At 35.5% G+C, this 26,399-nt stretch overlaps 1 protein-coding gene across 1 annotated transcript in view; it reads right to left on the minus strand.

The window, feature by feature from the left end:
• Positions 1-26,399, minus strand: part of ADCY2 (adenylate cyclase 2) — a 208,737-nt gene that overhangs the window by 51,171 nt on the left and 131,167 nt on the right. The window contains exons 6-14 of the mRNA XM_068671030.1: positions 25,352-25,463; positions 24,217-24,344; positions 18,030-18,188; positions 17,528-17,660; positions 17,023-17,199; positions 15,627-15,670; positions 12,968-13,048; positions 7,868-7,937; positions 4,825-4,922 (exon numbers count right to left, since the gene is read on the minus strand). Of these exons, the coding sequence (XP_068527131.1) occupies positions 4,825-4,922; positions 7,868-7,937; positions 12,968-13,048; positions 15,627-15,670; positions 17,023-17,199; positions 17,528-17,660; positions 18,030-18,188; positions 24,217-24,344; positions 25,352-25,463 (1,002 nt within the window). The remainder of the gene's footprint in view (positions 1-4,824; positions 4,923-7,867; positions 7,938-12,967; positions 13,049-15,626; positions 15,671-17,022; positions 17,200-17,527; positions 17,661-18,029; positions 18,189-24,216; positions 24,345-25,351; positions 25,464-26,399) is intronic.

Consider the following 26,399-nt stretch of genomic DNA (forward strand, 5'->3'; position numbering starts at 1 on the left):
TTGCTATACTTTCTCTGATGCAAAGCATACTGAAAAGGAAGTTGCACATCTTAGGAAATGACTCAGCCCAAGAATAGGCTTGTGAGATATGTTTGGAGTGCATCCTTGTAGAAGACATGAAGGTATTACTGAGAGAAACTTGAGAGAAAAGGAAATAAAATGAACATGTAAGCTTATGCAGAGTACTTAATCCTGGGGCAACAGACAAGAACAGAAGTCTTTGTAGCTGTTTTGAATGGATTGTCACTGTGATGTTAGCAGGGTGGCACAAGAAATCACTTGGGAAAGTGAACCAGACTCAATTATTGGGACAAAGAAAAGGACATATTGGGACAAAGGGGATAGGAAGAAGGAAAAATGGTGGCTTAGAATCCAGAGGGATGAGTACAAGGTAAAAATAGTTGTAAGCTTTTTTGCTCCCCACTCCCCCTTCTTTTCTGGGAACGACTTGTGTTGCAGTTGGGCTGAACTGAAAGAGTTCATGTTGCTCCTAGAAGGAGTGACATGGGATGAAGAAGTTATAATGGGAAGCAAAACACTAAAAATTAAGAGCCCACATAAATAAACCTCATTTGATGAAGTGCACGAACATGTACTTACTTTTTGTCACTGGCACATTACAAAAACAATACAGGTCTTTACAGTAAACTAATCTTGCCTTTATTGTGCCAAGTCATCAAATGAAGTCACCAAATGCATTCCATTGACAGATGTAGGTGAACTACTTTGTCAGAAGCATACTTGGGATCCCCTAGGCAGTTAATTTTTCACCTGCCTCTTCCTGTGCTCCAAGGAATGCCCTCATTTCTGAAAGGTCTGTTCTCTACTACAGGATATCTTACTGGATATGCTGGAACCCTGATGGGACAAGCCTTTACAATAACCTACACAGGGACAGAGTCTAAAACTGAGGAAATAACAAAAGAACTTCCAAGGCTTGAGATAGTTACAAGTCTAAGTGTCTTTCCATATTTTTCTGGTTTTATTTGTACAAATCTGTTTTGAATAATTAATTTTTATGAGGCAGTATGAGATTGGAAAAAAAAATCTATTTGCACATACTTGTCTCTCTCATTGGTAACACTTTAATTGAAAAATAAAGATTCATTATGAAGATATAGATACTGAAAAAATGAGAAGAAAATGTATTTTTTCTACACTTCTGTAACTTTCAGGAAAATATGTGACCTATTGTACATGTACCTTAATAGGACATAAATTTCCTTAGCTTGCCCTGAAATTAACATTCATGTTTTCAACTTTTTGACCATAAATTCTCTTGAGGTGATAAAATCATAATGAAGCAATTACAAATGACAATTATAGAAGACAGTAATGATTTTGTACCTTTTTTTGGTGTCTAACAGTAGTCATTTCTTTTTTGATTTGGCTGATGCCATTGATGCATTCAATGACTATGCAGACTAACTGCACAGTGGTTTCTTTATTAGTAAAACATCATGTAAGTGAATTTCATTTTGTTGTCGTCATTGTTCGATTGATTGTTTTGGGTTTTGTTTTTTAATCAGATACAGCAGAAATAGCCAGCGATGGTGTCTTTTTTTCTTTTATAACGTCTCAAATTTTATACATCTGCCTTCAGATGAAGTTTTAAATTACCTCCTTTTCTCTTGAGAAATACATTTGTGTCTGATTGGAATACCATGTTAAGGCCTAACCATCTTCAAGGGCTAGAACAAGATGTCTGTTAGCTTGGCATGACTCAGAACAAAAGGACATAATTTATTCAAAATAGCAGCTTCAGAGAGAGAAGACTTGGAAAGAACTTAAATGTTGCCTCAAACAAAATCCCTACTCATATAGCACAATAAGTATCTGCTGGTCAATAGATATGTATTTTCATCAGTTCAGCAGTTTGAATTTCAAAAAATAACACTATCAATTTCATGTCAATTGACTTTTTCTCTAAATAAAGAAGGTGGGATTATTGTGAATTACCAGAGATAATTTCTGTCAAGCAAACAGGTAAGCAAAGAAGGCTAAAAAGCCACCGAAGGCCTGTTCTGAGGAAATGTAATGATCAACATCTGTGGTCACTGTAACATCACAACAAAGATTCCTTACATCAGTTACAACACTTGTTACAACACACTGTTTACTTGCTTAAATTTACATTTACTACTTTTTGTGATTTTTTTTTTTTTTTAATGAAAACACCACATCAGTTTCTAGGTCCCAGGAAAAATAAAACATTAATAATTTCAGCCTTGCAATAAATGTCTCATGATCTTGGAGATATTACTTATGTATTTGCAACCTGCTGGATGTAACTCACTATAAAGTATCTCAAAATCAACTTTAAAGCAGCAGGTGGTGTACCTGCACAGAAATCAATAATATTACACTGCTGCAAAACCAGATTAATGGAATAGTGGATCGATAAAATCCAATGACAGATGCAGTTTTTCTCTCTGTCTTCATTAAATCACCATTTCAAAATTCCGAGAATTTTTAGAAGAAAAAGGCTGAACAGAACTTTAAACTAAACTATAGTGTATGGTGGTTGGGTTTTTTGTTTGTTTGCTTGCTTGTTTGCTTTTCTTCTCCTTTCTGGAAGGAAATTATGTTTGTAGCACTCGAGTCCATTTGATTTAAGTTACATTTGTGATGACTTTATACAACATCTTTTTTCAATTGAAGAACCCCAAATTGCCACAAGAGTTACTAACTGCCTAGCATTTGCTCCTGGTGTTAATATTGCTTCTTAATTGCAAATGAGTAGAATAGCCACGAGTTCCTGGTTTACAGCTGTGCAAAAAAAAAAAAAAGTCTATATCTAATTTTTATAGGATTTTTAAAATAAAGGTTGAAAGTAGGAAAAAAAGCAAAAGTGTTACTTTCATTACACTACGGAATGCTTTCATAAGACAATAAATAAGTACACTCCAATAAGCAACTCAAGTAAAATTATAATATACTGAAGATAATTTTACTATCCAAAAATACAATTACGCACACCAGTGAATTTTCCGCTCTTTATTTTTTTTAATTTGCAACACCCCCAGAGTTTTTCTGCGGAGTTGCAGACATTTGTATAATACCTTGCTTTTCTGAGTTCCATTTTTGTGTCTTTTAAATTAACTCACAGAGTCCTTAAAGCTGAACATCATTTGTGTTAGTAATATCTAATTTTACACTCTCGCTTTTACAATTTAATAAGCAGATCTATGAAAGGACCAAAATTAATTTACATTTCACTAATGAAAATAATAAATCATATGTATCTTTTGCCCTGATGTTAAAAAGAGATCATGTAATATGCTTTTACAAGTTGGAGGACACTTTCCTTAGTTGAATATAGTTCCCAAGTGTTCACTAATTTCATGTATCTGATACATTTTAATGAGCTACACAACTGGTTCAAGAGACTTAATAAGGATACAGTAAAATGAGCATCTAACTACATATATGAAAGGTTATAAAGCTAAATTCATTTTCAAGACTGAAATCAAAACATTAAAAACAGTCATAAGCCATAATGTTAGAATGCACTAGTTAGATCCAAGTTTAATTTTGTTGTAACACTAACGAAGAAGTTCCCTGAGTAAATTTCTGTACTAATCAAAATAAGAGTTTGTAAAATACATTCACTGTGCAAAAGGACAAATGATATTAGTCATCAACTTTAATTTCATATTTTGTGGTAACGATGCCGTAAGTCAGACTGAAGCATGTGCTGCTTCAGGATACTGCTGAACTCTCGTGTCTTTGAGACATTAGAAACTAGTTGGGAAAACCTTTGCAAAGAAAACACAGTAACATCTGAAGAGAAATCTGTAAAACTTTATACATGTTATAAAATAAGTCTGCAGCATGAAAAGTCGATTTATAATGACCTAACAGTTCCTTCTGGCTTTGAATTCACATGTAAGTACTACAACACAAGACTAATCCATCAACTGATGTTATAAAAACTACTCCCAAAAGCACTACATAAGGAGAAAATATTAGGTCTGAAGAAATACTGTATCACAGAGAATATACAGTGTTGGCTTTGGAAGATATTGCTATAAAATTAATATCAACTGCTCATTATGTAAACAATCAACAGCAAAATTCCATTTTAAGAAATCTAATATATCTTAACTGTCTTCAATTTTTCTCAGACTTTTTAGAATATGCACAGATAGAAAGAACAGCTGATTTATACGTGCAAGTATAAAGTAGCTCACAATTTTTCCCATCATCTCATACAAATAAATTCTGATGGCAATAATTATTCCATCAATTGATTATATTTAGTTTTAAAAAGAGACACTTTACAAATAGTAATGCAATTTGTATGCAGAATAGAGCAGTATCATCACAGTAATATGTTAAACAGAACTAATTAATCACAGCCCCAATTCTGCAATCCATTTCATCCCCCTCTTAAGCCCAATACTCACACTTATTTTACATATAGTTGCAGTCTAATATATAGGTTATAGGTTGTTTTATATTTTTTGCACATATGAATTTCATTACTCTCGTGATCACACATTTTTAAATTCAACGAGAAAAACTAAAAATTTGAATAAAAAAATTATTTAAAATGTTTAATAAAAACTAACGATTAGACACCAACATTTGGGCACCAAGCTATGACAGTGTTTAAAATTAGAAACAAGCATAACATTGAACATGGCCTAAAATCCGAAGCTTTCTTTTTACAACTTCATTTCCATGAATTGACCTCTGTCATCTGACAATTCAAAAATGTTTTACTTACTTACACATATATGTATATAATATATATTACATATTTTTTTACTTTAATAACCAAATAAACATAGGAATGAATACATGTTAAATACCACTTACTTTGGCAATACCAGAATCTGTACAACAAAAATGCAGAAGAATATGAGACAGGCACAAGTCACATAATACTTAAATGCAGGCAGAGTAGTTGCTCTATACTGGAAAAAGAATGAGTAAATGTTAAGAACACAATTTCCAAAGCAGATAAAACATCACCCAACTGAAATTCCAGTTAAAGATGCACATACGCATATACTGATGTAAGCAACAGTAAATTTCATGTTGTTCAATGACTATCATATCCACTTACACAGGGGAAAGGATTATCATGCATAGTAGTGAATCCTCTCATCTCTTGAAGGACAGCTTAAATAGCCATGTGAAATGGTTTGCTTTTTCCCCTCCTCAGAACAGGACTATCTCAAATTCATCATAAAAAAAAGTTAATTAAAAAAGAAAAGTGAGAGCACTTTTATTTTTAAGAATGGCTGACCACGCTTACACAATTTCTCAGTCATTAATTCCCCAAATTGTTTTTCATCTATTAGTAAATATAAATGGGCTGAAGCAGTTATAAGGAACTGCAACTGACATTAATACATGGAAACTTCTGAGAACATGAAGCAACACAGTGTAAACTGCTACAGCTTTGTATAACATTTATTTTTCCAACAGCAGAGCTAGCAATCATACTGATATTTACTGAGGTTATGTTATTACTTCAATGAAAATATTTTATCTCTGCATTAAAAGGCCTTATGTGTCCACTGATACTAGTAAACACTTGATATCAATGGGACTGAGTCAGTTTAATCTGTTTTGTCATGACACAAAAAACTATTTATGAATCTCTAATTAGCCTTTCTGGAAACGTAAGAATTAACCAATGAAATATTTATTAGAAGAGTTGAGTTGTTCTGTTATTTGAGACATATAAATCTAAGACTGAAACCAACAAAGTACTTGAAATGACCAAAGCACTGATTCTAGTGAAGTTACTTACCCTACAGAAGTTGTTTCAAAGTCTAAGAGCTTAAGATTTGATTATTTTTTTTAAAAAAAATGCATATCAAAGATTATTTTCACAAAGTGTTCAGCATACAAACCTCATAAAATAGAAAGTGCGTGAGCTGTGCTTTCTAACTGCAAACATGCAGCTGTGTCTTTGTGCTTAGTGCCAAGTTCTGCCCTTCATGCTGGCGCACTGAACTTTATATGAACATGAAGTTCAGGTTAGTAACCCAACAGCTCTTTTTCAGTTTTGAATTCTGTGAGAAATTAATAGTAATTCTTGCTATATACCTAACTGAATTCCAAGCATATGACTATGCTTGATGGGTATTCTTGCAGCAAATGTCATTGTTTCTCCTATTGAGTATGTTTATTATATCTTGGTCTCTTCCAACAGTTTTGGACTTGGAGTTGCTGCTAAAATCTCAAAAAAATCCAACACACCTGTAAACTCATTTCACACTTCTCCAGACATTTCTCAACAAAGTCAGGCAACTCACTCCTTAGGTTGAATAATTATTTCTTTATTACCTGCAGGACCTGAAAAGTTGCTGTTTAAATCAAAATCAAGCTTCCTACTGAGTTCTTTAAAGTCAAGATTGGACTAGTGAGTCATTAAAAGGCAGTGAAGAAAGATCTTAAAAAGCCATATCTGAAAAGAACAATTAGTTTTGTGTCACACCATAGCATTCTACAGTCAAAAAGAGATTAGACTCCTACAGGGAGCATCTATGCAGCCAAATAACTCAGCTCCCTGATTTTCTCCCAAGTCCCGATTCCCTCATTGTCTGAAGTGGTTTGCTCTCAAGTTCTTCTTTAGAATTAATCAGTTAGTACAGTCCACATTGAAATCTGAATGCGCTCCCATCTTTCATCCATTCAGCGCACTCTCTAAACACTGGGTGAAACCATAGCAGGTCTTCCCTCTTCTCTCTATACAGCCTCAACAAGCCTTGAAAGCTTTATCACCATAAGGCATTGCCAAGGTCATACAACACAGGCCTTTGGCAGCCTGCCATAAGAACTCTATTCTGCTGAGCTGTGAGAGAACGTTAAAATTCTTTCAAATGCTTTGAACTGAAAGACACTTGCAAAAATTTTTGTCTTTGGAACATATGTAGGACCCAGAGGATGTTTGCGCCTTTGATATGCAGTATGGTAGTGCTTCCCCTACCACGTTCTTACCAGGTTCACTCACTTATACAGCCATATGTGGTCAAACTTACCTCTTCCCCAAGGGACACCATAATTGCTTAGCTATTTGCTGTCTTATGCTTATTGGGAAGGGGAAAAATGGAGCTCTCTAGTCTTCCTGCTGAAGATGTGTCAGCATGTTGAAACACACTCAAGCTCCACAAGGCCATAAAACAACGAGAATAAAGGCCTGACTTCCTAGGCTAGTGGTCACAACAGTCACCTAAAATGGAGGAAACCTTCATTTTGACCATTACTTCAAGGGCTGCAAACAGTACCATTTACCTCACCTGAAAATGCGTCTCAAACATGTTTTATAAAATATATTAGTCATAAGAATGTTTACTGTGTTGCATCCAAGACATCCTAGGCATTTTTTTTGAATAATATTTACAGTATTGTTTCTCTGAAATGACTGTGAGCATCAAGTGCATATGAAGAAAACTAATGATAAACTGAAATTATTGCAAGACTATCGCTACTAGAGGTGGAGTCTATGGGACACGGCAAAAGGAAAAAAATAGAAATGGTTGAGTTTGATAAATGCCTTTCAAGTATGTAGGTAATGGAACATAGGAATTTTTTGCTCCAGTTACACCAAATCTGGATCATCAAACCTCCTCTCTCCTCTATGTGTACCACTCTGAAAAATTCAAGAAATTCTAGTGAACTGCAGAGCACCACAAAAATTGCCCTGCAACATGAAAGCAGTGCGTAATATCATACTCAAAACATTTCTACTGCAAATGAGGTAGAATATTAATCATAAGTTTTAAGCAGTTCTCACTGCAGGAAGGGTGCTGTGGCTATGGTTGCTTACAAAAGCAAGGTACACAGGCCTCACTTAGGATCAGGCAAAGAAGGAATCCGTTGTGAACTTGCAGTGAAAATAACTTACTTCTTTTTCCAGAGTCTTATTGTAGAAAAGAAGTGATATTCTTTGAATGTCTTCAGATTTAAGCCACTGCCTAGAAAAGGAAATATAAAACATCATAACTGATACAAGAATCAAGTAGTCCTGTCTTTTTATATCACTGAAATGCAGTAAAACAAGAAAATAACTGTGAAGAGAGCAAGTTCTTTTGTCTTGAAACTTATATGGTGAATTGCACTGAGAGTAGAAAAGGATACTACAAATCTCCACTCCATTTACATATAGATTTCTGTTGTTAACGTACGTATAAAACAAAAGTTCATATGAGCCATTTTTCTGTGTATCATTCCCAAATACAATCAAGGGAAACATTTACATGATATAATTCTCACACTGACATACCACTGGTATCCAAAATACCATAGTACTACAATGTGCAGAATAAAACCTGAGATAAAATGAAATCCTTCGCAAGTTACTTATAAAAAGGACTTTGTTACAATATGCAAGAATGGCAGGCAAATTATACTCCTATTTGAAAAGAGAAATTAAAAATTGTTATTAAAGAAAGGTGGAGTGATTTTGTCTTTGAGATGTATTAGTCTATGAACTATGACCATGTACTCTAGAGGTAGATTTTGACCTTTTTACTGATTATAAGGACTTCTTCCCTGCTCAATGATGAGAAATACAGAATAGAACAAGTACTTGCAGTGAAATGACAAACCTATTTTAAAAGGAGTGAATCTTGACAAAAGCTTGATATAACTTTTAGAAAATCAAACGTTCTAATATGAAAGTCCACATTTATTTTAATGGACACTTGAAAAGAAACAGAATATTAAAATTTCAAGAGGTTACATTGCTTCAGTCTCAAGGGGACTAGACAAACTTGAGAAAACTATTTAAACACTCTACTTCTGTGAACTTATAATATTTGAGCTTGAACACTAATAGCTGGGCTTGAGATTTTTTTTGCAACCTTTCCAGCAATAACTTTAAATTAGACTCTAAGCTAGTACTGTAGCTAATGCCTTCTAAATAAAAGGGAATGTCTCAATTGAGAGACTGCAATGCAGATGGATAGCAGCAATGAACCACAATGGAAAATATCCTAAATTAGAATCTCAGGAGAACAGGAGAGGAGAAAGTGGGGTGTAAGCTATTAGTTTTGACTTGTGAATTCTAAAATATTTGTCTCCTTGCCTGGGAGACTCCTTCTGTTCCTATCCAATCAGTTTCAATATAAAAAGGTGAAAACATCTTCAGTACAAAATATGTTTAATTCAAACATATTTTCCAGTTTGATCCAAAATGGCTCACATTTATGTCTGACTGTAGCTAGGATTCTGAGTAGAAACAGGTAGGACAGGCTGTTGTGCATATAACAACATTTTGTTGAGGTCCAGCTGTAGTCTTCTACAGAACAAAGTCAGTCAAATGTTTTTGGTAAACTATGAAAATTAAATGCAGGTCTTCTTCTTATTTATTTCTAAAAACTGATCAAAAGCTAGCCTTTTTCTCCAAATTGTCAACTAATTTCTCTTTTTTTTTTCTTAAGGTATATCTTAGGCAGATACCTTAAGATACCTGATTTTATTTCTATTTGCACATTACTAAAATGTTCTGTCTGCAGAGCTGCTCCCAAAGGTCTAATCTAGTCTGTATGTTTGATCACATGTGAAGTCATTAATGCCATTTACAGCAAATGCTGCCTCATACTCCCCATTATAAGCACACATTTTCAGGAGCTTTTAGTCCTAAAAAGCTCAGTAGAACTATACTGGTTACCTCTACTAAAGTAGTTACAGGAATTTCCAGGAAGCTGTAGTAACTCCTTATTTTAGCCTTGGAATTTCAATTTTTCATGTGGAAGGTGGCCCTGAGGTCATAGCTGTGTCCTGTATTGCTTTTATGAAAAAAGCCAATATTTGACTGTCTGACTTTTGAAAAATCTCAATTTCACAAACACTCAGCAGCTATTTCACACTTCACTAGAAAAAGTTTTCAGGATCTTTCACTTTCAACAAACATGTTCCACCTTTTCTCAATCCATCTCGCAGCCAGACTTCAAATATGCCATTTCTAAAGGGACTGAGGGACTGCACACTCAGTTTCCTTATCACCACTACTCTCGGCTTTATAGCAGGCACCAGAAATGAAAGAAAAAGACCCATCTATCCATACTGACAAACTTTTGTTTATAGCAGAATCTCCAGGAACCAGGAAGAAAGAAAAAGAAACATGACATCTACCGCAGAAGGGTGAGCAAGACTCAGACAAAAGGCTCTGTGGGATTAAAAGCAAATAAGTAGGCAAAGGAACAGCCAGAACTGAGAGAAAGCAGGAGAGCCAACAGGATTCAGTAGGTACTAAGAGGTCTGAGATGAGGGACAGAGTGCAGCACAGACAAATAGAAGTAGAGAATAAGCATAGAGAATAAGCAAGGGTAAGGGCTTTTTGGCACAGACAAGGCTGCAAAATCCTGCCTACTGCCTGACTCCCTGATGAGCATAAACCGTACCAAAGTATCTGCAAGGATATGGGAATATGCCACCTGGGAAGCTAAACATCAAATTTGTTTTCAGATTCTTTTGCAGTTCAAGGATTAACACAGACAGACACTTGACTTCTACCCATATCCACAGGGGCACCTGGTCAGGCCCTTGTCTGGTGGACAATGTGTGTGCAGATCACAGCAGTCATCGTGACTTAGACAAAAAATAGAGAATGTGCCTCTTTAACAAAGTAACCTATTTATCAAATAGCAAAATAACTTTAGTTTATCTACCTCTAGGAATATATTTAGGTTACTGTCTCTCCATCACACATTCTGCAAAAAATCCGCTAACCACCGAGGTGGCATAAAAAGGGCTACTCAACCCCTCCTGTGCAGGACATCCACTTCACAGCCAGGAACACCATGTTCAAGGTGCTGGGAAAAGAAACACTAGAGAAATGTGATGTTACACCCTTACGGCTAAGGCACTCAGCAGACAGAGAGAAGCTGAGTATATGTATCTTCAGTACTAGCTGTTAACAACTGGGCAAGCAATGTCCAAAGACCCACATATAATGAACATTAGCTTGTGACCAGTTACTTTTTCCAGAGAATGACACAGGGCAAAGAACCATGATGGGGATAGAAGAGTCAGACCTTGCTGACAGCCCAGGATCAAAGAAACAATGGCTCTGTACTATAAATGTTTTTTTTTTTTAAATTATTTTATGCATTTTCCTAATTAAAAATAAAATCAAGATTAAAAGAATAGTAACTTTAATATCATATTTTATATGCTATAATGTTTTTTCTTCTTTCAGCCATAGACCCATTTGTTATACAATCCAAGGTTTACACTTAAAAACACATAAAAATACAAGTTGCCTCGCAGATTTTCTTGAAATTTTGCTTTTTTGATTTACAGAATGCAAAAAGTTTAGCTTTAAAACCGCTCCTTTAGTTTAGCTGATAATAGTATTTTCATTTTACAGCTGAGAAACAAGTAAAAAAGAAGCAAAATTTCAAAAACATGACTAGTTTCATGTCCCAGATATGCGACTTTTTATCTTTTTTTTTTTTTTTTCTGAGTAGCTAGCATTCACAAAGTTAAAATATTATCGAGTTAACTTGCTGTTTGGGGAATAAACACTTTTGATTTTATTTTTTTTCACATACCCAATCAAATAATCTAGCTTAAGTGATTCATTCATCAAATTAATAGAGAGGGAGGTAGATAATTCAATTTTGGAAGGTGGCATTCAGCCTCTTTGATCTGTAAGATCATTCCTAATCCATCTGCAGTTCCCTGTGTAATTCACAAAAGAACTGAAACTTTTGCAGCAATTCATTTTATCACACAAACCTTTTTTATCCTTAAATTTCTCTGAATTTTATGTACTCATTAGGTAAGATACAGATTCTTTGAGATAAAAGACAGTGTGATTATGACAGAATCACAGAAGTGTTGAGGTTGGAAGGGACCTCTGGAGGTCATCTGGTCCAACCCCCTGCTCAAGCAGTGCCACCCTAGAGCAGGTTGCCCAGGGAATTACTATAGTTTATCTTAATGCATACATACAAGATATTATACTTTTGACATTAGACTTTCATTTTAAAGCCCAATTATCAGAGGAAGTGTACCTAAAGACACAGAAAAGCTGTCAAAAGTTGTACAGCTGTTTTAGGCAAGTATAGCATAATCAAAAAGGCTTTGCCTATCAGATGATCTCTTTCACTGTATTCTTTGTATGACCTATAACTATCAAAACCATTTCCTATAAATAATAACTGAAACATATTATATTTTCCTAACACCAATTATCTTTTAACAGGACTATCAGATTGAAAAAAAAAAGACATATGAACATTTAATAATTAGGTATATATTCAGCTAATTAGGATTCTGAGAAACAGAAATAGGGGGAAAACATGCATTCATCACAATTATGATGCACATTTTTGAAGAACAATTCCCTTATTTCATCAGACAAAGAAAAGAAATCTGACCATTTATTTTGGACTGTTATCGATTTTTCTCTCAGTCTTATCTATTTGCTAGCAAACAGAGAACATCAATACCGCCTCCAGCACTTCCTAGGACACAGAAGCAATACATGCCATGTTGCCTCTCCCAACAATTTCAATATGCCATCAAGCAAAGCCTTGTCTAAGAAATCAACCAAGCAGCTGAAGCAAAGAGATATTAAACTAAAAGTTTAGGGAAAGTTTCTAATTCTGTGGAGATGTTTCTGTGACAATTGTGAAGAATCAATTTTCACATCACTCTGATTCTTGAGCCAGCTACTTTTTGTGTCTTAATATCACCTCTCTCAGATGAGTTACAGCTATGAATGTACAGATATGTATAGTTATGGAGCCAAAAATCCCTTTACCATGAAAATCAAGGCAAGACAAAACTCTGGTCGCACCATGGTTAATGTGAACCCATTTAGCATTAAGTGTTACTGTACAGCCTATCTTCACAGTCTGCAGAGCTTCCTATCCCAGTAGCAGTGCTACCTTTACTGTTTCAGACTACTCTGTGCACATGGGAGGGCAAAATAGTAAATACTACCCTCTATTACAGATGTATGTGAAGGAGACAACAGAGGATACAAACATACTTTTGAGCATTGATTCCATCAATGGCCTGAATCATCCTCTCATTCAGCTCCTCCTCAAACCTTCTTTTCTGTGATTTTGTTCTGAAATGAAAAATGTGGGAATTTACTTTGGAAAATCATTACATTGTTAATGAACATTAAATTTAAGGAATGGAGTGATAAATGTGCAACATTTCTGATAATTGATGTTAGTTTCCATAGGCTTCAGACGCACTGAACCTCATAACAAGCTCTTGACAGAAACAGCATAAGCTAATACTCCGTGTCTGTCCTCATTCCTGTCCCCGTTCACCTCCATTTCTCTCCCCTTCCTCCCTCCCACCTCCCCCCAACCAAAACAAAATAAAATAAAAATCTAGAGAACAGCTGTTAGGGAGCACTCAAAAAAAACTACTGCAACAAAACTTCTTTCTTCTTCAAAAAAAAGTAAGCAGTTCAGAATATTCTGGTTGAGGGGAAGTCCTCCATAATGTTATGAATTCATGGAAAACAATAGGAATGTGCTGAAATTCATAAAACATTTCTTGCAGTTATTTTAAAATATCTTTGTCAGGGTTGTGTGATGAGCAATAATGTGCTAGTGCATTGTTGCATAATAAGCATTCTCTACAGAAAGCCTGTGAACTCTTCTTTTCTTAGAAATGTTTTTAATAAGAAAAATGACCCCCAAATCTGAAATTAGTTTCAGCCATATGCCATGTTCCTCTTTTTATAACTTATAACACAACTGCAATGAAAAAAAGGTCTTTTCTTTTCACTGGACTCAGCATGAACCCAGCAGAGGGTTTGCCTTCACTAACATGTTACTGCAAACATCATCAGTTCTTCCAGCAGCTGTGCTCTGCTTAAAACCATAATATATCAAATATTTCCAGATTGTATTTCTGTGTGCTGAAAACTTAAATCCAGTGTTTACTTAATAACAGTGTTTTATAAGAAGTAAACATTCAGATCTGAAATTTGACTCTTCGGTTACCAAAATTTTCTTACCCTACAAACTGAAACCTCTTAAAGGTAGCACAGAACTTCTTCTACATCAAGCTTTTGGGTTATTTCCCAATAACTGATAACATGTTGTAGGATTCACATTCATATAGAAACCATAGTAGTATACTTTCAGTAACTTAAAAAAAAAAAAAAAAAGTCTATTCAGTGCTACAGAATTTAGGTACGTAAGTGCTCACAACTCATTCTTCACATATGGAACAATCCGCCTGGAAGGAATAACCAGACAGATGAGGTTACGTAATTTAATCACACTTAATTTTCTTGGCAGATCTCTAACAACATAAGAATATAATGTAACGAGGTAAGATTTGCCACAAATGGAAGCCTACAGTCAGGCTTCAAAACCCACCTTTTGATATTCTAATAAAACACTGATTTTCAAAGTGCTTATTATCATTTCAGCTTTATCCTCTGGGAATGACTAACTAGCATTATCTAAAATCTTATTTATACACCCCAGTATGGACAGAAGACTCTAGTAATTGTTTCTAGAAACTCCCTCCAACAACATGCTATCAAGACACATGGTAACATTTGTACCTTTTGCATCTATTTTGGAGTGAAATACACTTTTTATGACAAGGCTAACTCAAGTTCTTTTGAGATACTGTCCAAACATAAATGCTGGGTGTTAAAGCCGGAGACTGCGTTTATTAGTATCACACATATTCAATCAAAATTTGTTCAACTTCTGGAATTTAGAAATATTTCATGTAATTGCATATCTCCCCAGTAACCTGTGTTTTGTCTAGGAGACATTTACCAAGCAGAGAGATGGGGAAGGAATAGACAGAATGACTTGTCTGCATAACCAAAGACAATAAAAATACCAACTTTTAATGGTTTTCTCAAACTACTGTATGGTATTTTTGATGTTTCTTATAATTCTGGGGGAAAGACATTATCAGGTCATTAAAATAAAATTGAACCATTTCACATTCCGGACAGTGCTAGGCTTGTTTTTTAAGCAGCAGTCATTCTTCATTTAGAGACTGTGAGTATTTTTAGCAAAACAGATCAGTTCAGCCCTGTGTCCTTTATTTATTATCTTGCCCCAGTCATTGAAATAACAAACAGGAAAATAAAAACTTAAAGGTCATTTCCAAACATTTTGTGTAGCAGGAGCACTATAGGAGGATCACAAAATACTTTTAAAATGTTTACTACTGCAAACACACTACAGACTTTGAAACAATCAAGTACAATGCAATCAAAGCAATTAGCAAAATGCACAAAATGTGCCTTTTAGTACATATCTTACATGTTGTAACACAAATTATTGGAAGCCCTTTCCAGCTTCTGTTTTCTTCCCCAATCTATGTCTCCTCTCTGAATTTTCCTGTACATAATTTTCTCCACACTGGAAGAGTAATTGTGTTGTTAGGAGAAATGAACAGTAGGCCACTAACACACTAATTCAGAATAATTCTATTTGTTAGTAGGAAGTGTATTCACGATTCTTAAGTAAAATATCTGCAAAACCTGTTTTCATAGCCCTTCTACATCTAAGAGACATGAGCGGAAAAAAATCATCTGGATGAGAAACGGCCCTCTATGTTTGAAAGTATGCCTTATATCTCTGTGAACGCACGTGGATGTATATGTATATTTATATGTAATTTATATAAGTGATTTTTAAAAATGAATTTACCTCTCTCTGCAACGCTGAAAATGATACTGCCCCATGGGAACATCCTAAAAAAAAAAAAGTACAAAATACCCATTAAACATACTATAAAACACTTTGACAACATAACTAATGCGAATTTACTTTAAAAATACTGTTGAAAACAGGGTCAAGTAAGGACAAAAGTTTCCAATACAAACAGTTCTGGCATTAGATTAAAACTTTCTAAAAGAAAAATCTAGCCAAAGGTGAAGATGGAGTGATCTGGAGACAAGCTGACCTATCGTAATAAACAATAAATTACAAATACAACCACCTGAATCCCAAAATGTTTTTCTTTACTAGAAAATTACTGCTTCAAAGTCACCACTGTTGTAATATAGCCCAAACTCCTGCCAGCTTCAGAAAAAAAAGTTATGTGTTTTTGAACAAACAGACTCGAGTAACCAAATACAGGCAATGGCCATTATTATTATTGATGAACAACAACAGCCATCACAACCACATTTATTTTGTGATTAATAGCAATGGCTGAGTACTTTCAGTAATGAACATTTCGCAATCCATATTGTTATGCACTGCATTTATTGAACAAGATGGGTTAGGTGGCTCAGTCCTATGTTCCCATATAAAATGGAAACAGAAGTTAAAGCCAATGTTGAAAATACTTAGAATTATCTTTACATTTGCACTTTTTAGAAGTAGAATATAATGCAACGTTCAAGCTACAGACTGACTGTGTCATACTGACAGCAGTAAGATAGTGTTAGCAAAATTAAAAAGAAACTTTTCCATTCAATGTAAGAGATCACATGCAACATCACGCTATAGCACTGTGAAACTCAGGCCATTAGCTATAGCTTATGAATCGTTAGTGCACCTTCAAAAGGTCAACGTTACAGTGAGTACGGATTTAGTTTCTAGAGAAGTCTTATAAAGTTTACTACAGATACCACAGGTATATTCTAACTTCATAGTGTTTGCTCCAGGTTTGGCCATGTTCCAAAGGTAGTATGTGACTTAATAGCCATTAAATCTCAGGGAATGTCTCTGTATCAATGGCATCTCTTCCCAAAGGTGTTGTACTCTAGCTTTATGTTCAGAATGGATTTTCACAAGGTGAACAGCAACCACGCTATATACTGTGACTGGCATAAGCTTACAGGGCAAAACTGTGCACTTAGTATGTATGCTTGATTCCTTGTGATTCAGAGATGTACTAATAGCAATATATGATTCCTTAGAGCCCAATCCAAAACTCACAAGCCAATGGAAAAACTCCCAGCAGCATTATAGGGCTTTTGCCCACTACAAATGCATTAATCTTGCTCTATTAGAAATAACAAGGTATTTAGCAGTGAGCACCTTTTTCCTTTCAAATATTGCTAAATTGTATGAAATGACATAAGTAGGCCCCTACTGTTGTGCTAATCTTGCCGTTTTCAGTGGTCATGCTGTCCCTGTGGTGCAAGTGTGCAAATGGCTTGGCTGCTCCCCAAGATTCCAGGTACCGGGTCATGCGGACAGAAGCTCTCATTTTGGCTCCATCAAGAGTATGTCGAGGTCTAATGTGGTGCTGAGGACTTCGCTTCTCTCCCTGGTTGACAGAGAATAAAAGGTGATATCACACTTGGTGTTCATTACCTTTTGAGGCACTAATGCATCATCTGCTACCACTTACCTGCACACATAAGAACTTAAAAATGGAGACATGCTAAAAACCCGCAACTCTTAATTACATTTCTGGGAAACATCAGAGACATTTCTGAAGAGTGGGAAAGATTTGTAATGCAAACATTATATATTTGGAAGAATTAGTAATAGCTCTGATCAATATATTATGGTACTGAATTATTCAATAAAAGAGATTAGTGGTCCTGCTCAGAAATAACTACGACTGACCACAAAGTAGAAATACTACTAACCTTAGGATTGATTACAAAGTAAGTCTTAACATTGTGCTCTTTCAGATATGGGTCCCTCACATCACCATCCCCATCTTCCACTTTGTATGCTCCATTCAAATGTGCCAAGGTGACTGAAGTGATGTGAACGCGGCTGAAATTATATTTTAAAAGAATGACAGAATCACAAATACTGATCAATAGTATGACTGGAACCTGATCAACTTTTTTTTTTTTTTTTAACTAGCTTTTATGTATACTTCTGATGCATGCCTTACTTCATTTACAATCTCTAATCTCATTTTCAGAAGTTCTAATGGGCATAAATCTATTCTGTCCACAAAAATACTTCTTAAATCACAGGAAATGCTACGTGCACTTTTTTTTTTTTTTTAAAGACAGCAAGCACTAAGAATTATTTGAGGCTTCTTCATGAGGTTTGATGACCAAAGACATGGTACCTACACACTTTTCCACAGAACAAAAGCCCACGTGTACAAAGGCTAACAGAAAAGCCTCTTACCCTGGGACTCCTCCAGCTTCCATGTGATTTGCCAGAGTGACATCATGCGACCACACATCGTACTGCCACTTCTGTAGCCCAATAACTCCGCAGAGGACGTTCCCAGAGTGCACTCCCACACGCATATTTATATCAACCCCAGTTGCATCTCTCACTTTCCTGTAGTTGAGGAGAAAACCTGAGTGAATAACATGGCCTTCATATTCTTTTATTTTACCAGTCAAATTTACAGTACGAATGTTGGTACCATTTATTTATTTTTAGCATTGACTGCATTAGTTTTGTGATAATTTTTATATATTACCTTTAATATTATCTGTACTTACATACATTTGTAGAAAACATTAATTCCCAAGTCTGAAGTCCCTTTTACAGGCATCTGAAATTATTTGGTGGGACTGAATTATGTACTGGACAAGTTCAGTCTTACAGTAGAATCTAGGGAATATTTTTCTAAAGGCAATTGGAGAGCTGGAACTACTGTTACAATAACTAATATCTGAAGAGCCTCATATCTAGGGTAGGGACAGGCTTTCTCCCATCTTTCTTCTCTCAGGTACCATCAGTTTTGTATGCCTGCTTGCAAATGGTTCTGCTTTGAGAGGACAGATGAGAAATGCAGTACTTCAAGATATACTGGCAGTGACTCATACTGTTTTGGGGAATATGAGCCCCATATTGACAGTGCTATTCAGCCTGTGGAAAACATGGGCTCAACAACCTTCCACGTGCTTGGTGAGTGCCCCACCCCATAAACAGTTAAGCAAAAGGTGAGAGGCGACTCTTGCTTTGACATTTCCAGTGACTTGAGACAGAGATAAGGTATCTGTTCAGCCCAATCCAAATCACAGAAGAGCCCTACAGACAAGAAAGGTTTTAGCCTTTCCAGAAGAGAGGTACTTCTGAGTCAAAGGTGAGTGACTAAAGTAAAAAAAAATAAAAAAAAATAAAAAACATTTTCAGACGTATGTCATATGGGTACCTAGCTATATATGTAGAGAGTTTTCTAATTAATTCATCTGTCTAGTTCTAAGTTCTAAAGAAAAAGGAAGATCACATTTCTCTGTAACTTAACTAGATTTATGTATTTAAGACTCAACTCATGCAGACCAAATTACAGCCAATAACAAGGAACATGTAAATACATGCATCTTAGGAGAATTCAGCATGTTGATGGAAGCAACAATAGAATAAGAAACCCAAACGGCTTTTGAATATGGGTCTACTTCATAGCTTTAGCAACATCTTCAGTTTCAAGGATGACACTCATCAACTCTGTGCCTTCCAAATACAGAACTAAACTAAAAGAGAACTATTTCTCTTCTACTTTGAAAGGGACATGGAACTTAACAGGCTTAATTCGATATGGTAAATGCTACTTTGAAGCATCACTTCTCAAGCTCTTTTTCTGGAAAATGAAAATAACAGGAGCATGAAGTGTTCTGCTAAACTGTGTTTTGAAGGTATTAAAAAGAAAAGAGAGCACTTTTTTTTTTTTTTTTTTTTAATTCCCTCAGTCTCTATCAAGTTTTATAGGTATCTCTGCTCACTTTGCCATTTTACACTGCTCTCCTGTAGCTGACACGCTTGGAAGTGAAGTGCTTGTAAATGATCTTTGTCATCAGTCCACAAATGACAAACATAACTTTGAATGGAATGTGATGAAATACAAGCTTAGCACTCTTCATAAAAAGTGTTTTACAAAACTGGTCAAAGACGAAGGGGAACATTTATCCTCTAGGAGTGCTTTTCCAAAGGCTGCCCTTCCATATTCAGCAGAGCAAGTCATAAAGTCTGTTTACCATAAGCTCTCAGGAGTTAAGGAGGAGAGCTTTCAAATTGGTGAAAACAACCTCATCCAATAGTTTATTTCACTTTCAACTCTCTAAAATTGAACTAATTTCACACTAAGAAATTGAAGACAGACTTTGAGAATCTGAAGCAGAGAAATGTCAATTAGAAAGCCTCCAGACAGAGAAGGGGATGGAATAAGGGCTGAAGGAACACAGCACAAACATATTTTGCCTTGAGAGATAAGCTTTAGCTTTAAAGCACCCAATTTAGGTGGCCAGCTCTCAAATGCATCATCGGCACCTATTGCTAGGTAAGGCGAGCATTGCACTCCTGGGCAAGCAGGCTGCTGACTATAAGAAACATTGACTGGGTTTGTTCCAAGATAGGACAGAGAAGTAAAGCAATTAATCAACGGTACCATTAACAAGTTTAAATGGAAACAATCAGTAGCCTAGCAAGGCTGAGTTCCACAAAATGGAGCTACATCATTAGGAAACATGAATGAATAAAGTGTTTTACGTCAGATCATTTGACTTGATATAATTCTTTTTTTTTTTACCTCAGCCAGATATAAGAAAGTTCCTCAGAACTGGAACTGGAATTGCAACTATATTCAGGTGGTAAAATCTATACTGAACTGTTACCTAAACAGCAAACTGCTGTATTTCAGTAGCATGCAATAATGGTTCAGTTTGCACAGAATGATGGAATGCAATAGAAAGTTGTATTTCACAAAAAAGCTATTTTAGATGAGTAACTCCAAAATATATTGAGCGATACACTTTCAACAGCAAGAGTACTTCTACTTCTAGTTTTAGAGGCCACAGAAGTATTTCAGGAGACAATTCCACACAAACATGCGGCAATCACAAAATAAAATATGAAGTTGATTAATAATCGGTATTTTTTATTCACCTGCAGGCTGCAACACTTGACATAATACTTTGAAAATATTTAAAAACATGGGGTACTCATTCCTCATTTCTTACAGATATGTAAATAGGATTTGATATTCCCAGGCACCAGGCCCACACCCATTGTGAATTCTTATTACAGTAATAAAGTTAGATCAGAATGTGCTATACAACTAAAAGATAATTTTCTAGACTATAAACTTGTTCTTACCAAGGTGGACCACAACATCCAGTATTAGCAATGAACATGGATGTTAACAACTTGGGCAGACCTTCATTTCAAAAATAAACAAACTATGAAGTCATGAATTGTGACAAATTGAAATATTGCTCTTTGAGCTCAAGCAAAGCTTTGCTTTGTGATGTGCAAAATTATACTTCTAGATTTTTGGAAGGGCAATTTAGGGCTTGAGCTTTGTGCATTGTTTTCTTTTAGCCTGTAAACTTCCATTTTTTTCTCCAAAGTAAGAAAAAAAACAACCAACCAACCAACCAAACAAACAAAAAAAACAACACAGCAGGTTGACCAGAAACTGTGTGTGAATGCTTTTAGCTCACATCTATCACACAGCACCTAGATCTTTTGAAATGTAAAACAGAAACCTCTCATTTTCACTGAAAGCCTGGGATAATAAAAGATGTGGTTAAAAACTAAAACAAAAAACACACAAACCGGGGCATCAGAACATATGGACAGGCGCTCTTTTACCTACTGCTCCAACACTGAAGTGATGTCAACTTCAATTTCTAATTTGTGAGAGAAGCAATTAATTTAATTATAATAATGCTGTTCTTTATAGCTAAAAAAAAAAAAAAAAAAAAAAGAGAGAGAAAGAGAGAAAGCAACTGAGAGAACACCTCAATCTGTAGATTTAATGCTAGCCAAGTAGAAGTACTCAAAGTACCATAAAAGTAGATTCCTTTGGACACAGTGTAAGGTACAACCATATCTAAATGAAGAAAAATAATTTTAGAAAATGCAGCAACCTGGAATTTTTTTTCTGTACTGTGTTCATTTTTACAAAACATTCCAAAAGAAAGGAGATCAAAATCATAGTTTAAACAAAATACCACACCTTTTCAGTGAATACCTAAAGGGAAAAGAACCAAATTTCCATTAATAACATAGCCAGTACAGTAATTCCTCTGGATCAAATCACAAGGCCAGACAACTGAAATGAACCAAGTCCTCTTGTGACTATAAATACCCACATATGAGGGTAGTACTTATGGATCCAAGGAATCATTTTTGTATGTCTATTTAGTTAATCACTGGGACGACCTTGATCAATGCAACTTTTCCATTTCATCATGAAGTACAAACCACACATATACCTCACAAGTTTTAAAATCAAAGTCTAAACTTTGCTAAACTTTGTGTCAAAAAGCAAATCATACAGGTGACTACCAAATACCTAGACGTCCACATGATATATATTTTTGCAAAGCGAAGGCCACCTAGATATACTGTAATTTTAATCAAAGGCAACCACTTTCCTACAGATAGGATATTTTGTCATTAATGATACCTGTTAGAAGCAACCATTTACAACCATTTACCGTTTAACTCCCAAAAGATAAGAGATTCAGGTATGAATTATAGATAGTGAATTATCTGACTTTAGAAAACAAAACAAAAACACAGAGGAATAAGATTTTTTATTATCCTTTCCTGTTTTTTTTTTTGTTTGTTTTCTAAATAAGAAAACAGAATCAAACCCTTGCTTAACAAATAATCTACAAAATATGTATCTGAAGTCTCTGAATTGGTAGGTTTAGGACCCTTCAGTTTGATGTGCAGTCATCCAAATAAGGTTTAAGTACCTTCATGCTGAAATGTGTCCAGCTTCAGTAGCAGAACTCATCAAACGCAAGTAGCTTAGATGAGAATTATTTCTATGCTGCACCGAGAGTTCAGATAGCAGTCAGGTGAGGAGAGATGAAGGAAAGTAAAGCTGTCCTTTTGCATGACTTCTTTGAAGTCCCATCATCTTCAAAACCGCTAGTTCCCTAAAATCCGTTCCTAATCTACTACTCAGTAAAAAGCTAGAGGATTCCTCAAGTATGTCTTAAGCTGTATCCTCAGATGACTTACAGAGCTGACCCATCAGCTATAACCATTTTTCTTTTTCTACTTTCACAATCACATCAAGCCTCCTGTAATTACCTGAGTTACTTGAAATAAGTTGCAACTGTTATTTCAGAAGCAATCACATTATGATTCTCACATACCTTGTTCTGTTTTATGTGTCAAAGACAGAACAAGCACAATGATTATGGGAAAGAAATAAAGGACAAATATAGGAATTCACAAATCCAAAATGCTATTGAAAAGCACAGAATTCTAAATGGTGCCTTAATGCCCAACTGAAAGAACTTTTACAGAAGTTCTTTTCTAAAAGAAGTAATTAAAGAAAAGTTGAAACTAAATCTAAACCTAGGTCTAAGAAGCACATCTTACTGCTTATGTAACAAAATGGAAGATAGGCCTCTCAACCCAAGGTTCAGCAAGCTGTTAGACATCCTCAGTATGTGTGTTCAGTATCACTCTGCAGTCTGGAGGCTTGAGGCATTTTAGCAACATTTCCTCTGTGGAAGAGCAACCACTCCTGACCATCACAATTCGAAACTCAATAGAAACCAGGAGCTCTGGCCTCTCACAGAGCCACCTGGCTAACAGGTGGGCGGCAGCATCATAACTTAACAAAAAGCAGAGCTTCCCTAGTAAGTGACATCTATTGGTATATTTATCACCTCATTATCACAGAATCACAGAACATACCATAGAATCACAGAATAGCTTGGGTTGGAAGGGACTTTAGAGATCATTTAGCTCCAACCCCTCTGCCACAGCAGGGATACCACCCACTAGATCAGGTTGCCCAAGGCCCCAGAGACCTCCAGTCCAACTCCCACTTAAAACAGGGCTAGTTAGAGCATGTTGCTCAGCGCTGTACCAACTGGGTTTCACTTATTTTTCCAAGGAAGAAGACTCAACAATGTCTCCAGACAACCTGTGCCAGTGCTCAGCCACCTGCAAAGTGAAGAGTTCCCAGATTCTCAGAGGGAGCCTCCTATGTTTCAGCGCCCACCGGCACTCATCCTGGCACTGGGTGCCACTGAAAAGAGCCTGGCTCCATCTCCTTTATATATCCTCTCTTCAGGTATTTACCTACATTGATACGTCCCCCCTGAGCCTTCTCTTTCTTCTCCAGGCTGAACAGTCCCAGCTCTCTCAGCCTGTTCTCATATGAGTGATGCTCCAGTCCCTTAATCATCTTTGTGGTATAGTGACAGGATACCCTGGCATAACCCAGCTCCTTAAATCATTTCTTTTTTGAGGCTGAGCCAGACCTTGTAATGAAACACACCAACTACAGCAGGTCTGAATGTTTCAAACAGCACCACAGCTACAAGTAGAAAAGAGACAGAATTTATCTTGTTGAATATTGTTCATTTGGTAAAACTTCAACACTTACTTAATAGCTTCACACATGTCCAATCCCATTTTCACACAATTCTTGGCATGATTTTGAAGAGATATAGGTAGTCCAGAAACACAGTAGTAGCAGTCACCTAGGATTTTAATTCTCATACATTCATTTTCCTAGAGGAAAAAGCAAAGTCAGATGATCACTTTCAGCTTGAATTACATAAAGTGAGGGTTACTGTTAAAAGGACTGACTTGAAGTGATATTTTTAAAATTGTTCTGCTTAAGTCTGTTTTGGCAGAGAAGGACTTGGCATTGCCAAAAAAGAAGCACTGCCAGAGAGTTCTGTAGGGATGATTCCTCCATCTGTTATGGTTCTTAATGGACAAAACCAGAAAGTACGTTCACTCCAAAATATTTATCATACCTTGGATTAAAGAACTAAGGTGAAGTACCATGTCTTCAATCTAAATAAACAGTCTTTTTATTTGAAATACATAATCAAAAGTTCTAGCGTTCCACATTTACATCTTTGAAGACATATTATGAAGTACTTCCTGAAACTAGCAATTAAAATATTATTTTTATCTTTTATACTCTCTTAAAGACAATATAAAAAAATATTTTTTTAAAGCAATTCTGGACAACAGTTTTTGAATTAATAAAAATCACAGAAAATTTTTGTCTGCCTTAGCACAGCAAACAAACACAGGATAAAGTTTGATGTAAAGTTTGTATTTGAATCTTTTATTGAATAATCAAGAGGCTGTGGTCAGTAATTAAAATTAATTTGATCAACACTGCCTCCCTTGTTGTCCTGTCTCTTAAATGCTTTTCCAGAGAAACAGTTCTGGAATGTTTCTGAGTTTCTTAATCCTTGTTATTGCCAAAAAGCTATTTAAAGCACTGTTCACTATCCATTAAGCTTTATAAGAGCTTATCCATAAGAGCTGTTTATATTGGTCCTATCAGAGAGAGCTATCTTGGCTTTCACAGATTACTTCACTGGCAGAAACACACTGTTACTGTAAGACCAGAGCCAGATTTTTTCTTCATGTGGCTCAAGACTAATCTTCCTGCCAAAGCCTAAGAAATGCTTCTTCCTGAAGGAAGAGTTCCCAAGATGAACAAATATTTAAAAGTGATGTAGGTATTTAACAGTAGCAGACCTGTAGAAACCCACCTTTGCAATCTGATCAAACTTGCCAAACAGCTCATTGAGCATGTGCACCAATTCCCCAGGTGAGCAGTCACTGGCCAGGCGAGTGAATCCTACGATATCAGCATACAAGATGCTACAACAGAAACGAACAGAAACTTCATCTTAGTGTCCTTCCCCAGAACTTGGATTTGTGAATCAACAGCAAAACCTGAAAGTAGGCATTCAGGACTTGGCATTGCCATGCCCATGGTCAAAATGGCCACTTCTACATGCAATAAATACACCTGTATTTATAGGTAAACCTACATTTACCTTTATAGGCATTGTAGTTTTTATATATATATTCTTTTTTTTCTTTATAGCTACTACCTTCATAGGCACACCTATATTTGTAGGTATTTATAGGTGCTCTATACATATGTGTTATGTTGTATTCAAAAAACAGAAGCCTTTTTCCTACTCACAAATTGATGGTATAATAATGGAAATTATTTCAATAGACTTATTTGTTATCAGAAATAGTTTTACAACTTTTTGTCACTGTAGATTTCTTTTTTTTTGATCAAGATTTATCTATCAATAATTTGTATCATGGATGTCTTTGTTCAGCTGTTACTCAGACAATTAAATTAAAGCTCAACTGTTAAGATAATTCAAACCATATACCATGTTTCTATCCACCAAGAAAAATTAACCAATTCATAAAATTAGACTAAGGTAAAAGTGCTTGTGCTTACAACTGACAATGAACTTCCTCTAATGTCCTGCAATACTTAAATACATAGTGGCTTCTATTGACATTATTTAAAATCTGACAAATTGCTCTTGTTAAGAAAATTACAAATTCATAATAATATAACTAAGAAATTACAATTTCTACTATTATACACGTACATAAAAGCAAAAACGATCTAAACAACATTCTTCTAAACAAACCCATTCATATTATCACCCTTGTTGCTCTTCTGGAACATGGAGTTGTCAGCATTTGATCAAATTAATATATGCTGGATACCGAGCATTATGTTGTTGAAAAACATACTAAAACATTTATGTTCTTAATTCCTCT

This window comes from Anas acuta, chromosome 2 (genome assembly GCF_963932015.1).
Source record: "Anas acuta chromosome 2, bAnaAcu1.1, whole genome shotgun sequence".
NCBI classification, from domain to species: Eukaryota; Metazoa; Chordata; class Aves; order Anseriformes; family Anatidae; genus Anas; species Anas acuta.